We start from the raw sequence: 15,945 nt of genomic DNA on the forward strand, positions 1-15,945 counted from the left end.
CATTGGAGCAACTTCTCTGGGAATGCAGTCATTGTCACTGTCACTTGAAATCTTTAAGTCAAGATTAGATGTCTCTTTGGTTTGTTTTTTTTAAAAAAAAAAAAAAAAAAAGAAAAAAAGAGAATATATGCCTTCACTCAAACAGAAGACACAATCTTGATGCAGGAATCAGCTGTAATTCTGTAGCCTGTATTATTCAGGCAGTCAAACTATTCCATCATAATGGTCTCTTTAGACTCTAAAATGCATGAATGTGTGCATCTCAACATGACTACAAGTTAAATAATGGAAGGGGCAATAAAATGAAGTACACAAAGGGCCAATTTACTTGGCAGCTTTGTAAACTGCAAAGCTAGAATGTTATTCTACATTGCAGCATATAATGTAGATGTAGCAATAAATCAGATAAACTTTCTAAGGTATGCAGGTGGCTGTATAGGAAGATTGATTAGCCCTTGGGCCTGCCTAAGACACAGATTCTCAATTATTCCTTGGAAATAATGTAGACTTGTTGTCCTCACATCTTGTGAAGTAGATATTGTAGTGTTTCCATACCTTGGGCATAGGTGCATTCAAATCTCTGTGCTTGTCTGTTCCTGTTCTAGATGCTCTGTACGATGTCATCACTGTGGGAGCCCCGGCAGCACATTTCCAAGGGTTTAAGAATGGTGGTCTCCGAAAACTACTGAGTAAATTTGAGGCAGAAAGACGAAAGTAAGTATTTTTGTAAATAGCTAAGAAAATATCATAAAATTTGCATTAAAGTGTTAAGAGGTCGCTGAGTAACAAAAGTTTACCCTGCTGAATGCATGAAAGATTAAAATCTGGTAGAACTGGACAAGGATGCATTCATAAAATGTTTTCTTTATCTCCCCTGGTTTGCTGGACTGCAAAATTGAAGCACAGTTTACTTTTTAGTGTCAAGACTTATTTTGAACACAAACTCAAAATTGTGAATCCTTCCCATATTTCAGGAAGCTTGAGCAATATCAGTGCTGTTGAGATATCTCTTTGGTAGTTCTTGTGCTAAGTGGAAAGCAGCCATAGACTATTTTTCAATAAAGAAACAGTAGCTTAAGGTAGCTTCTTCACTGCTGACAGCCCTGGGCATATGTGGAAAAAAAAAAAGGCTTTAGCATGCCTGTGAAGTAAACAGGAAACTACTCTTTTTCTTAACACTTTAGGAAGCCAAAATGAGACTAAGCAAAGATAAAGGCCTTAACTAGTGTTTCAGTTTATTGCTGTAGCCAGATGCTTTGCTAACCACTGACCATGTGCAGAAGTGTTAGTTGCATACTTTGCTAACTAAGAATTGTACATACTTGTGTTTGTTGCTACGGCTGTTAAGAAGTTTCCAGCAGCCACAGCTGTCACTGGCAGCACCCAGAGTTGTGACTGCTGAACGCTTGGACTAACTATGCCAACCCCGTGCAGTCAGAGGTACAGCATTCGAAAGGCAATGCAGGAACTACTGTATGCATGCTAATCTAAACCATCGCGACGCACCACAGAAAATGAATTCCACTCTATTCCATGCTCAAAAAAGTTTCATAGGTACAATATCATAAACAATACAAGGAGAAATGATAAAAATCTACTGTTGACTTCTAGGTTGACTAGAAGTTGGCATCAATCCTAAAACCAAACGAAAACCAGCAGAAATACTTGCTTTGAAAACGATATTATTATTTTTTCTGTTTGCATTGCATGACGTAAAAATCCTATTAAATCTTCTAAAATCTTTCATTTCCCTGGCCAGCTCTGGTGAGAAAGCTTTCCAGTGAAACACAAGTATCATTGGTCATGAGACTTGTGAATGGACTTTGTGTTAACAGTAGGTACCTCTCCTGCTGTCAGCAGACTGGTATAGGCAGCTTTATCCCTATGATATGGAGGCCTATGAAGTACATGTTTCCTGATGAAGAAAATTTTCTAAAGACATTTCTTAAAGTATCTGCTACTTAACTCTCTGATTAATATAGTTATAATAACATTTAACAGGTTTTTATTAAGTTTCACAAGAAGATGTTAAAGTTGTAAATGGTAGAAAGAACTTTGCGGTTCCAGTTCTCACAGTGTTCAGCTTTCAGTAAATGAACCATTTCTCACTTGCACAGTCCTGCAGCATGCCACGCTGACAGAATGTGATTTCCCAAAAAGGATGATATCTGTGAGATGACATTATTACCTGTGATTTCTCTTCATTGGAGAAAAAAAGGGAAAATGCCTTTTAGGGAAGAAACCTAGTCTTTCTTGAGTTCTTCCTGGGAGAACACATATTGCAGTATCTTATAGGAATGAATAGATAATGCCGTTGTTTCTTAGTTGCCCATAACAGTGGAGAGGAGAAGATGATGGACTAGACTCCTTTCTTTGTATCCTGCATAATGTTACATGTCAAAAGGCTAGAACAGCAAAGGATACTCGGTGCAGCATAACCTCTTCTCATTTTCATTTGCTCTTATTTCACTGACTCAACCACGTAGACCTCTGTTGATAGAGGATTGTGCTCAGGAGCACTGGATAAAGCGTTGTGCAGGATTTATCAACGCATTTCATGTCTATTTCTAAGTGCCTACGCATCACCTCATACATGCCCTGCTTCTTAGATTGTTCTGCATGCCTGAGAAGCACCTGTATTTTAATGACAGGATACTGGACCTTTACTCTGACAGTGCAGTTTTCTTTGTCTTTCTTCAGCAAAAGTCTGTCTTTAGGATGATGTAACTAGGGTAACTATGTTACTGTGCTGTCAGTCTCTTCCTAAATAAAGAGCATGAGTCAGGCTAACAAACTGAAGTTTGAGCACTGAAAACAGGGAACTGCGGTTTTTAGCGAATCGCTTACCAGACCTGAAGAAAGGGTCACTTAGCGTATGAATTCTCACAAAGTAGAAAAGAGGAAGCCTCCAAAATTCATCTTCCCTTCTGTCTTTGAGGGCATCTCAGAGAAATTTCCACGTATTGTTGTTGTTTAATTTAACTAGAACTTGTGTGAGTTAAAAGACAGGAGAAAGCAAGCTCTGAATATCATCTCACTTATTTGAATATTCAAGTCTGGGTTTACTTTAAATAGATACATGAAAGGACCATTCTCATTCTTACCACAGATTAATTTCTTTCACTGAGGCAATGACACCTTTATTTTGTATGCACCTGTTCATTTAACTGCATGAGGATGCTTTGAGGACACATAGAATTTCCAGGGGCAGCTTTTACAATTTAAATTTTCTATTTTACAATGGGAGCAGCTTTTTCTGAAGATTTGGTTGAAAGGAAGAAGTGACACCTTGAGATATCAGTCAGAATATAAAATTAACAGAAACAAATGCAGATTTAGCAGTCGTTGCCTCTAGGCTATAACTGAGCTGAAGACCTAGAGGAAGATGTGGGAAGAGATCATTTCTCAAGCCAGTTCCAGTAACTTTCAAGACATTGTTAGTGCACGTGACAGAACGTCTTGCATGCTTTTGGCCTTCGGGCTGATTATTAGAACAGTTTATTGAAATATTCAACAGTGTCGACATATCTCAAAATATTCCTTGCTCAAACCTATACTTGTGGAATTAACAGACGAGGAACTGTTAACTGGTAACAAGGTTATACCCTGCTTTGCAAGCGCATAATTGCATCTGCAATTGCCAAATCAAAACAGTGAAACATATGTTTCTTGAAAGTTTATCAAACAGAAGAATGTGGAAAATGTGTATCTGAAGATAGGTCTGGCATATTTTTAATTACATAGAATATACATTTTTGTGCAGACGAAAGAGGGGAAGGTATTGTATAATAATAATTATTAAAAATGCAGTATTTTTGCAATTTTTCTCTCAGTTGTTACCACCAAGCAATTTGTATTAAAAAAAAAAATGGTAAATTTCTAAAATTCTACTAAAAATAAGAGGGAGAAAAAGTGGTATGTGATCTGAAGCCAGGTCCATCGTTTTATAACCCATTCACAATCTGTACTGTTATTTATCTGCAACAAAGAGAGAGATAAAATGCTTTACCACTACAAACATCAGGCATGTCTATAAGGCATGACCCTAGTCTGTCTGTCCCTTTAGTAGAGAACTTCATAAGACCAGTAAGAATAAGGGATGATTTTAAAATACTGTTAAGGCATGATAACTTTTAAATTCAAATAATTGAAGTGCGATATGCTAAATCATTGCAGAATATTAATTAGCTGTGTATGATACACCTTTATTTTAGAATTTTTTTTCATTATGCTGTATTGGCTTGTTCTTTTTATGTTTTCCTTCCTTATTTCTAGCTAATACAGAAGGTAAATCAGTTGATCAGATTCAGTCTTCTGTTGGCCTGCTAGTATAGATTACTTCTCCTTCCAGCAAATGGAAGGGCTTGTCTTCTCATCAGTCTAGATAGCACAGCAAATTATTATTTTTAGAGCTCAGCTGTGCAGGAACGTTTAAGGCAGTCATTCTGTAAGTTATGCCTCACTGCTTGAAATATTCATAAATCACTTTCAAGGTACATCAAGGACTTTTTTTCTTATTTAAAATCTAATTTGATGATCTCTGTTTTAGCCAAAACACATAGTCTTATGATTACAAGATTTTTAATGTGCCAGTACTAAGAAAAACAGAGGTGTCCCACAAGCTGTATTAGGTGCTGTGGTTCACTATGGTTTTGTACACCATTTCTAGCAAGCTCTTTAGAAATTGTCCTCTTTTAAATTAGCACAAGCTTAAAGCTGGAATAGTGCTAAAAAGGATTTTCCATTGTTTTTTGGGGGGTTTTGATTTTTTTTTTTTTAAGCCATAATAATTTAATTTGGGTTTGAACTGTGTAAAAGGATTCTTTTTTGTTTGATAAGGCCTAGATTTTTGGCCAAGGCGTGAAGTGTGTTCCTTGACCAACATATTCCTTACCAGACATTTTATTAATGCTGAGATCTCCAGGGTTCTTATTGCCTGAGTTTCATAACCTTCAACCCATTTCCATTCTCTGAGGAACTGGAGATGGTACTGTTTCACAGAAAATCCTGATGATATTGAAATGATAATGATATGTGTTTGATCTAATTGTAACCTTTATTCCCAAAGGGAAACCACAGCCAGTCACGTGTAGCACTTTTCACAGAGATGTTACTCTTGGCTCACTTTCCCCTTTTTTGCGTGTATGTGTGTGTGAGAGAGAGATTAGACTTCATGGAGATGAACATTTTTTCACTGACCATAAAATCAATATATTACGGATGTTGGAAATTTTGCTGAGAAACTGCCAAATTTTGTGCTATTCATGGAGATATAAAAATCTCATGATAGTATTTTCTAGGCTCTATGGGTAGAATTGTCTGAAAAGAAAGGGGACTAGGGCTAGAAAAAGAAAGGAAGGAGGAGTTGGGGGAGCTTTATATGTGAAGGTTAGAAAGGATCATATGTTTTGGAGAGCAAGAAACTTCCATCAATAAGGACTCAAGGAGAGTGGATCTGTGACTTTGCCGAAAGGCTCCACTGAAAGGCACCATTTAGCTCAGGCTTGTGTTAAGGCACAATGCTTTTTTTTCTTCTGATAAGAACCATGCTCAGTTACCCTGCATAAGATTCACCCCTATGTTAAAGGCTACTTGCATCTTTCCACCAGTGTAAAGATACCCTAAAATTAATTTGAAGAATTGGGGACAGCTTTCGCTAGGCATTCAACCTTTCTGGAGTGAGTCTTCCTAGAAGATTCACTATGAGATTTGCCTATGCCACTGTGGCATCTGTCCTACTTAGGTCTCTAGAGGGCTGATGAAGGGCATCTTGACCTTTCTTTTCACTGAAACTCATGTCCTGTTACCAGCTAATGCATTGATGTAGACATATTCCAAGGGTCAGTTAGGAATTAAGAGGAAATAGAAGAGCAACAAGAGAAGGTCTGTGCATACAGCCTTAGCCATTGCTTGAAGGTAAAGATTCATGGAGATTTCAACTTCATAAAACAGATTAGACAGAACTAATAACATAATTTAATTTTCCTCAGTATTCAAAGTTAGAATTTCCAGGTTTGCAAAAGAATCTTAAGGAATTTAAAAAAAAAAAATTAAAAAAAAATTCAAACTTCTGATCTGTCAGGCCTGTTTTCAAAACCTCAGCACTGATCATATGGCTTAGTTTCATTTCCAGAAGCAGTGAATTGTTCTGAGGTTTTTTCATGTAGCAATTTCTTTTTGATCATAAATTCCCACTTTAGACAGAATACATGTGATGCATAAATAAGCCACTGAATTGGTATCTTCAGTACTGTACATAATCTTGAGGTTATCTGGAGGTAGATTTTCTTCCTGTGTATACTTCAAGTTGATGTTAATGTCTGCAGTTTTGACTGTGAAAAATGCGAGGTCAAATGTTCAGTGTTGAAAGATTTTAAACCAGTCCCAGATGGTGACAATTTAACTCCGTCACACAAATTATTTGGTTAGCAGCAGGAGTGGAGTTACTCAGAGTGTCATTAAAAATTAGACACTTAGCATATTGCAGTATTTATTCTCAGGCAAAAACTTTGTTAATTTAGGGTTAAAATGGCAGATGTAGTCAATGTAATGTTTATTCAAATTACATGACAATGTCATTAAAGCAATTTTAAAACTCAAATGACCACTGACAGTCATGTGTACATAGTTAATGATGGTGTCAGTATATGGAAATGATTAAGTGTGATTTTATATGCTTAGTGAAAGCTTTGAAACTTAACCCGGAAGACATTATTATAGAGTTTTTAAAAAATACATGACAAATAATATATCTTACATATCAAAGCAGGTTTTCATAGTGCTGCTGATTTCCCATGCTGGACCTACCCATGTGGCCTTTGCCCGAATGCAAAAGTTTCTTCTTACTAGTAATTCCCTTAATGTAGTTTCTGCATTAGGATACCTGTGAAAAGTTACTCTATATGTTCTATTGGCAGCTGCTTCCTTTAAGTAATACTACTTATATACTGTAGCTATATGTGGCAGCAATCTCTAAAAATATTTATTTATAAGGAAACATATTTCAGTGAATTGTAAGTAGTAATGTCTTCTCATGAATGGTAAAGCCACAGAAAATCCCAGGTTAGTCTTAGATGCAACAGTGTTGAGACACAACAATTAGAAACTTCAGATGCTCCCAAACATGTGGCTTCTGAAAAATAATTATGCCCTTTTTTGAGGGGAGGGGGGAAGTTGCCCTCAAATTCTGAAAGAAACTGAATATGTTGAGTAATCTCATGCTTTCAGGGGTTCAGGAAATGTTTAAAATTAGCCAAATAATGAGGTCTGATAGAGCACTTCATTCTGGGGAAAGAGTCATTCTCTCTTCACTATTTCCTTTATTTAAAAGCTATGATTGACTTTATTAGAATGAGAACTACCCACAGGTTTAGTACCTCTCTTCCCTCTTTCCTTTCTTACAGCATTGTCTGTGGCTTTGCTGCTGCAATATTCAGCGAAGCTTAGAGCTGTGGGAGATCAGTGAAAATGATCTCGGAATTAAAGGCTAAGGGGAATCCCAGACAGGAGTATGTGCATGGTGAGCTTGATAGCAGGGTTAGCCCGGTTCAGCCTACAAAAGGGTTGTTTGATAAAGAGAGAGAGAAGCCTGAAGGGGAATTAAAGATTATTCAGTGCTGTGAAGTACCAAGACTTTTAAGACTGTGTCTTCACTACAATTAACATAGACTATTATTCTTTGTCCCTGCCCTCTCTACTGTAGAGTCTGACAACTTGAGAGCTGCAGTGAATGTATAGATAGATCTAACTCTGGACGTTCATTTCGCTAACAGTGTTGCCACCTTGAAGACAGAGCTGTGACCATTTCCTCATTTCTCAGAGGGACAAGGACTTTTTTTCCCAGTTCATTAGGAGAGACAGTTTATACGATTCATTTTGTTGGAATATTCAGAATTCTGATCTCTGCACTCAACAGTCTAGCAAGTCATGTCGTGGACTGGAAATTGGAGACGCATAGTAATTTTGATGTGGCTGGTAGCATGACTGATCATGGCAAAGCTTCACTGGCTCAGATGCCATTCATCCTGACTGCCTCTACAAAGAATTGATCTAAAAATGGAGACATTGTTGAAGGACAGAAAAATAGGATGAGGAATGTGGAATTTGGGACTGTAACTGAGCAAAATATCTAAGCAAGAGGCTTAATTTTAAGACTGCTTGAATCTATCCTTATTTGCCAAAAGACTTAAGCCTTCTAAGTTTTATGGAAGTGACTTCGTTTGGACTTCTGAATGTGTGTTGCATGTGTCGTTTATTGAATTAAATTTAATTTCTAATTTGTAGAAAACTAATGAGGAGGAACTGGAAGGGACACTAGAAGACACAAAGGGGAAATGGGGGAGTGAAGAGATCTGGAAAAAGACTGAAATGAAAAGCAATGCATGAAGTTCAAAGGATTGCACGAGTGTCAAAATTCAGGTCTTGACATGTGAAATTAAGAAAAAATTAAATCAGTGGGGAAAGGGTGGAAGAAACTGAAGAATGTATGATGAAAAGACACAAAAAAAGGGAGATACATGCAGAACCAACTGGGAAGTAATATGTACATTGCTGTGGCATGTGTAACATTCCAGGAGTTGCTTGGTTACATTTTTTCCTGTGTTAACTTTATAGTTTAATCGAAACTGCAAAAGATTTTGGTTAGTTTTTCTGAACCACTGTAGCAGGGCTTTGTAGAGGGAAGGATTATGTACAAGAGTTTTAGGTGGGGAGGTGTATGCATGCTGTGTACAATGATATTTTGGAGTAATGGTGTAAAAGGATATTGCAAAATTAGTAAGTGTTGGGGAAAAAAATGAGGGATAGGAAAAGAAGTCATGCAAAAGAATTTCAGTAGTTTGTGAACAGTTAAAAGGGAAGTAGGAATTTTTCAGTATGCATTTGTGTGGTTTTGTAGTAATTAACTCCCACACATCATTTCTGTGTCTTTTCTTGCAAATTAGACACATGGTTTTTATTTGGCATATAACTGGTTTTCACCACTTCCTGGACACCACTGATGCTAATCAAAACATAGTGTGGGCCACTGATCAATTAAACATTAATGGCTCATTTTGAAAGACTTAGTGAGGTAGTTAATAATGTGATGGGGTGTTCAGTTGGAAAAATAAAGAGCCTTATGTTCTTTGTGATTATTACCTGACATGGTCAAACCTTTCATTTATCCAGATTTACTTTAAAAAATAAATAAATAAATAAATCTGTTTTTCTTATGTTAACATCAATCACTCAAAGGGATGATTAGATTGAAACAGTACTACTACTTGGAGTGTTTGGTGGCGGGCAGTCTGTTGCCCTCTACTATTCAAGCAAGGATTTGTTTTTACCCTTAAAGGAGAATTTCGGTATCAGTAAAGCTCAGGTATCTGTCATTTTTTGCAAAACTAGTGGTAAGATTTTTAGCACATTAAGCATTGCTATTAATAGCAGAAATTATTTTGACATTATGTGACTCTTTCTCTGTTACTGCAGTACTGGATATCAGTGTATTTACTATTCACCTGAAAACACAGCCAAGGCAAAAGAAGTTCTCAGCAACATCAATAATCTACAACCTCTCATATCAAGCCATGCAGACCTGCTGCTAAATTCTGCAAGCCAGCATTCTCCAGACAGCTTGAAGAATTCTTTAAAGATGCTTTCAGAAAAAGTAAGATTCAAATCTTAAGCGCAATGGAAAAAGGAATAACCAAGTCTCAAACTGCTGGGTTTTTTTCTGCATAAATTGACTTTCATAACATCAGGAAATGTTAAATAACTCTGCTAAAATAAGCTTCAAAATGTTGCTATCAGAAAAAGAATAGTGTTTAGCATTTCTGTAGGCTTTCCGTGTAGAAAATTAATGAAATCTACAAAGGTTGTCTTTATTTGAAAGTATAATTAATTTAATTTCATGTGTCTTTGTTATCCTCTAGTGGCCACATACTGGGGTTTATCAAAAATAGATTACTGTAAATAATTTTGTGGTATGATAAATGGTTATTTTATTTCTCTTTCTGTGATACTTCAAACTGCTGCTTGTGGGAGGTAGTTCAAGCCAGGTTTGTGCATAAGGTTTAGAATAATAGCACGATCAGAAATGGTGATACAGTCTGGAAGGAGAAGCTAGGAAGCTGGCACCAGGAGGTCTCAAATTTTAATCCTCTTTCTCCTGTTATATTCGTCTGTAGCTGTAGGCTTCTGCTCATCTTAGTTTCTTTAGCTCTAAATTAAGAACGATAATATTTTCCACCTGTCTCACAGAGTGATAGTGGAGATTAGCTGAAGTCTGAAGTACTTTTAAGCATATGTTATCCTGTAAAAATATTAAGCGCTATAGCTATGACCAGAGGGGTTGTAAAAAAATTCCCATCGCTTCATGGGCCATGCCTTCTGTAATGTGTTCTCAATATGGCTTAATAACACTATCAATAACCATTTCAATATATCTTCAGCTATTGGGAAGTGGCAACCCCTGTGGTCTGTTGAGCACTATTATCTCAGCAGTACATCGTTCAATGGGAGAATTTCAAATCTGAATATTGAGCTTAGTCACATACTGTGAAGGCATTGCATTGGAGCCACAGGGGAGATAAACGTTGCTCTCTGTTACACATGTGTAAATCCACAGTAACTCTTGAGAACATTGGGGTTGCTGTGAATGTCGGGGATGATACAGGAAAGTAGAATTCAGCCTGAAAATGAAAGGGACGAATTCAGGGGGGTTTGATGGCAATTATAGTGTACCTTTCCATGTAGTAGTGAAGGAGACCATTTTTAGCTGTCTGTGGAAAAAGTGGAGCTGCTCTATTAGTGGTTAGTTCAAAGAAATGTACGTGTACAAGTAAAGCAAATCAAACAAAGAAGTGTTTGTTCTGAAGATTCAAGACCTGCTTGCTAAGGAACTTGTATGCTAGCTATAGCCATTTGTTTTGCCCTTCCCACCTTTGCCTGTCTGGGCAGGTGGAGTGAACAATTTCAGAGTGGCTGCAGGCGGCTGAGATCCTAACCCACTCTTTGAATGATGGCCTATTGGAGAGTCTGGCTGCACAAAAGGGCCAAAAAAGACAATCCGTTCAGTTTGGAAAAGTCACAGATATTTGAAATTTAGAGGTGGTGATTTAATTTTATATGTACATATCGAGTTTCCAGGGCCAGGTTTAAATTGCTGGTTAGTATATGAGTACAGCTTCCCAGATCACCCAGTGCAGTCCACCTGACAGCCTATAGTTTCTACCTAGCCTTCACCTCTTGCTTGGTAGAAATGAATCCAGTTTTCTGAACAACTGCTGCATGAATACCTGCTTCCCTGTCTATTCCCAAATTTATCTGAGAATATAATAATCAAGAAAGAGCTCATTGCTGAGGAAGGTAGTGTGGAGGGACAGCTGAATGTAAAGAATGGAAGAAAGTTGCGGAGGAAAGGAAAGACCAAGAAGCAACTTCAGGGAAGGGTGATAATAACCTTCAAAATCTCAAATAGAGTGAGCCTGCATGATGCTGCAATGAGATCCCTTAGGGTTAATACAAAGCATCATCTCAATACCCTAAGATAACCTGTCTATATAGTCTGGTACAGTACAGGAGAGCCAAGAGTAACAGCGTCCCTGATTATATATGATAGATTAGCATGCTCTTCTGAATAGAATTACATGATGTCTACCTGTGTTCTTGAGGCATATGAGGTGCCTCTGTTCTCCCACCTTTTCTATACTTTTTAGATGTGAAAAAGAAATGCTTTCTTGCATTTTAACTTGAAAGAAATTTAGAAATTAAACAGCTGTTTGAAGTAGTCATAAAAATTGTTTGCCTGGTGATTAAATTCCACAAGTTTATTAAAAAGCATATCATTTTTTATTTTAAGATAACGTTAAGCTTGATATATAGAATAATTCTTTCTAAAAACATTAGGTAGCAGGGAGTATATCTGAGCTATCGACAATGTGTTAAGTATTTATTTTAGAAAGGAAAGGACTGTCTGCATGCATTGGAAGTGGAAAATTAAATCAAATAATTCCACTGCTGCTTCTTAAATTGAGCTTATTTTCTCATATTAAGCATGGTCTTACTTCTCCATATATGATTTGTAATTACTGTAGTGTTTCCCTGAGACTAACCTTTTATCAACACTTTCTGTTAATTGATTAAGGAAGCCTTTAGGTGTTGACAAGTGTATCAGCATTTGCAGCTTGCCAAAGGCTTGATAAATTCATTTTCCAGCTATGCCTATCTTTGTTTGCAGAAATATTCTTTCGTCAAGTATCTAAAAGAATTTGCAAAGTTTTCATTTCTTTGTATAGACTCATTTTGTGATTTCAATACAATTTTATAAATAGTGATGTTCTGCAAATTTAGCTGTACTGAGCTGTAAGAAAATGGAGTTAAAATGTAGATTGTTGTTAAACCAATGGAATCCCTGAACAGAATTTAATTACAAAAGCATTTTAGTCTCTATATGAAAAAATGGAGGTTCGTTTCCGTGCCAGTTTGCTTTTTAAAATGAATTTTCCCTGTAAAATATTTATATTAGATTAAATTACTTAAACTTTTCAGATAGTTACCTAATATACATTGCAGTCATAGCGGTCATTCCTTACTTCAAGTTGTCCAATGCTTAGAATTTTCTGAAATTTAAAGCTTTTGTGAGTCTACAGTGCCTGATGCTGAGATCTGAAATCATCTCAAGCAGACTTTGAGGAGGAGGGGAGGTACAAAACCTCAGCAAAACCATGATGTTGTCATTTCTAAGGACAGACAAGTAAAGTAGTTTGGATTCTCTTGATATGGAACTGTAGAAGAGGAGCTCTGCTCTTATTGTGCAAGAAAAGACAAATCCACAAGTCTGCCTATGCTTTATCGAAGATTGGCAGAGTTTGCTATCAGTGTTGCCCAAAGACTACCTGTTCACTGAGCATACACCATGTGGAGGCTGGAAATGCATTATAGGACAATTTCAGTTTTCTACAATTCAGGATGACCATGAGGCAATCCTGAAGGTATACATATAAAAAAACCCTGTCTTTGCTTAAGCACCCTTTCCCTCAGGCACCAATTTAATAGTAAGGAGGAGACAGAATGGGTCTGGTAAAATTGCCAGGGAGATGAATAGTGTTGCCAAGCCAAATCACTAAAGAATCCTAAATCAGGTCTAATGTTGATTTTAAAAGTCCTGATGTTGGTTTAAAAAATTATAACTTAGCTTAGATATCCCTAAGGTTCTTATTTTTAAGACTTTTGATTTTTAGTTGCAGCAATTTTTCAATCTTTCTATGTGTAGCCATTAAGGATCATCGTGAAAATGGGAAAAAGCAGAAACTTCTCAAGCGGGTACTTAACCCAGCAGCTGAAGCTTTAAGAAAACCATCAATTATTTAGAGCATTGTGGTCTAAATATCGGTAAACTTTTGAGGGGGTACTGAGGCAGGAAAGCGAGAAAAATAAGTTGAATAGGAGTAGAGGCATACAAAAAGGGAGTAAGTACTAGCAGAAAGGGATGGGATAAGAACAGAAGAAAGAAGTGCAGAAACTGGGAGAAAGATTTCTAGGAAGATAGATACTGACACTTGAAACGTGCTTGGTTTGGGTTTTTTTGCCATTTCTCCACCAGGTTTTGCATAAGCATGAAAGGACTGAATGAGGCTTGGCTGGGCAACCTTTATTTCTATTATTTCCTAGCTTTGTGTGAGTGCTTGTTCAGGCTGGTTGCTCTGGCTCTTATCTGCACTCTTTCCTGCATGCCTGTTTAATTAAGATTGTGCTCACAAAGGCAGTTCAACATCTGAATCTGCACATGACATTCCACTATGTTCTGGGTAAATAAGAAGGTAACTGACCTGGGATAAATAAATTCAGGTAATTGTGCTGTGGTATAGCGCAGGGTGTGTGCTTTCCCTGCTCTGACAGGTGTTGAATGAAGTAACTGAAGTTGTGACTCTCCCCAACAGTTTGTCACTGTGGCTTTGCTAGTGGTTACCACCCCATAGTGAAAGGAGACATGTCCTTGCACCTCACCCTCTCCTGTTCAACAAGTTGTGTCAGCTGAATAGGTGAACAGGCCAACCTCCTAAGTAAGAAGAGTAGCAGAGGTAGGGCTACATGTTGTGTGCGAGGTCAGGAGATGGCTGTGTGTGGCAGCCTGGTGGCAACAGCAAGTGCTCTTATGTGGAGACAGTCTAGATGCTACAGACCATATGCAGAAAGCATTTTCTTGTTGGGCTGGAAGGGAGGTAAATAATGCGAGGGGGGGGAGGGTTTTAAAAGTACAGAAAACTTCCAAATGTCGCAGTCAACAAGAAAGATTTAGAAAAATCATAGTGATTGAATAACATCTTCAAAGAACCTGGAAAAACTACGTCAAGGTTTCCTTTCTTTAAAAATAAATAAAATAAAGCTAAAAAACAAGTGTCATTATGTGGCCTGGTATCTGGGTTAATACCTACAGGTACCAACATTTATCTCTGGGAACACTGCTTTTCCAGATACTTCAGTCTCAGCACTGTAGAGTGGTGTGTTTTTATTTAAGAAGATCCTTAAATTTGTTAATCACGTTCTATCTGACACTTACTTGGAAATTATTGGGCAGTTGTGGTTACTTTTGGAACTGGTTCTTGTAGAGGCTCTGCAGGCAAAATGTGGAACTTGAATAAAATAGAATTGTGTGGAAAAATAGAATTGTGTGGAAAAATTATCATCTCTATGACAGACACTGTAATTCTGTGTTAATCCTTAGAACACTGGGGTTGTAGAATGTGGTGATGTCCCTAGAACCCTTGAATTGTTCCTCACTGTTTGTTGGTCTGCTTCATTTTCCACCCCTCAGACCACCCTGAAATAAATATCCACTCTGCCTAAGGGTAATTCAGTGCTATGATAGCTATATTGCAGTAATGCATTCTTTGGTATAACTTTTTCATTCTTTTTTTTTTTTTTTTTTTTTTTTTTTTTTCTAGACAGAGTTATTTGTGCATGCATTTAAGGATCAGCTGGTCAGAAGTGCCCTTTTAGCACTATACACAGCCCGGCCTGGCTGTGTCCTCAAGAAACCGGCTGTGCCTAGAAACACTGCAGAAGAGGGGGATGATTTACAGCATCAGGATCATCCTTCTCAGATTAAAAGGCAAGACTCTATACCCCATCATTCTGAGTATGATGAGGAAGAATGGGTAAGTAGTCAAAAACTCTTGGTTGGTATTCAATCCCAAACCCTACAAATCATCATAAACAACTACAAGCTGTAAGTGCCCTTGTCACATGTTACTGGGGGGAAGGGACGGGGGACGGAAAAGAGTGTGAAACTGTCAAGTAGTATTTTTCAGATGCATTGTATATTTTGAAACTAACTTGAAAAAATTTTCTTAAGTACAGTGTGCTTCTGTGTGACTGCTTGGTGTGCATGTAACTGTGAGGGTGGTGAATACCTTCTTGTCCAGGCAGGAAAACAGTCTTTCCTTGCTCTTACTTGAGTTCTTTTTGCTAGTTAGGCAGATTTAAGGAGACTGGAACAGCATATGCTATTATGAGGGAAAATTCTTCCCCCCCTGCCCCAAGGCTGAATATAAATAGTTTAAATACACATGAATTAAGCCTCAGCAAAACAGAGATGTTTTCCCTTAGACTCTGTTCTTAGACGATGTCTGAGATTGTGTGAAAGATTCAAACATGGCTTCTAGATTTAAATATTCTTAGCATATCTTCCAAAGATTTATATTATTTATATGGCTGAGATTTTGTAAATTAATTATTTTGGTGGATGTGTTCATAGTAGATCTGCTTCTTTGTTACATACACCCTGAACTCAAGCTATTTATATTCAGTTCAGGCTCATACTTTCAGTTCATCACTGTATTCTCGTAAATGTAAAGGATGCCAACATATTATAATCTCTTTTGTAAAAAATTAATAACTTGTGTGAGCTACAGTACTTACACTTGAACTGTAACTTTTATCCATACCACAAATAAGGGAAGA

The 15,945-nt window shown here is 37.3% G+C and overlaps 1 protein-coding gene across 5 annotated transcripts in view; it reads left to right on the forward strand.

The window, feature by feature from the left end:
- Positions 1 to 15,945, forward strand: part of INPP4B (inositol polyphosphate-4-phosphatase type II B) — a 330,214-nt gene that overhangs the window by 242,704 nt on the left and 71,565 nt on the right. For all 5 annotated transcript variants that reach the window (XM_074905028.1, XM_074905029.1, XM_074905027.1 and 2 more), the window contains exons 16-18: positions 606 to 714; positions 9,472 to 9,649; positions 14,928 to 15,140. In XM_074905028.1, the coding sequence (XP_074761129.1) occupies positions 606 to 714; positions 9,472 to 9,649; positions 14,928 to 15,140 (500 nt within the window). The remainder of the gene's footprint in view (positions 1 to 605; positions 715 to 9,471; positions 9,650 to 14,927; positions 15,141 to 15,945) is intronic.

Source organism: Athene noctua, chromosome 4 (genome assembly GCF_965140245.1).
Source record: "Athene noctua chromosome 4, bAthNoc1.hap1.1, whole genome shotgun sequence".
NCBI lineage: Eukaryota > Metazoa > Chordata > Aves > Strigiformes > Strigidae > Athene > Athene noctua.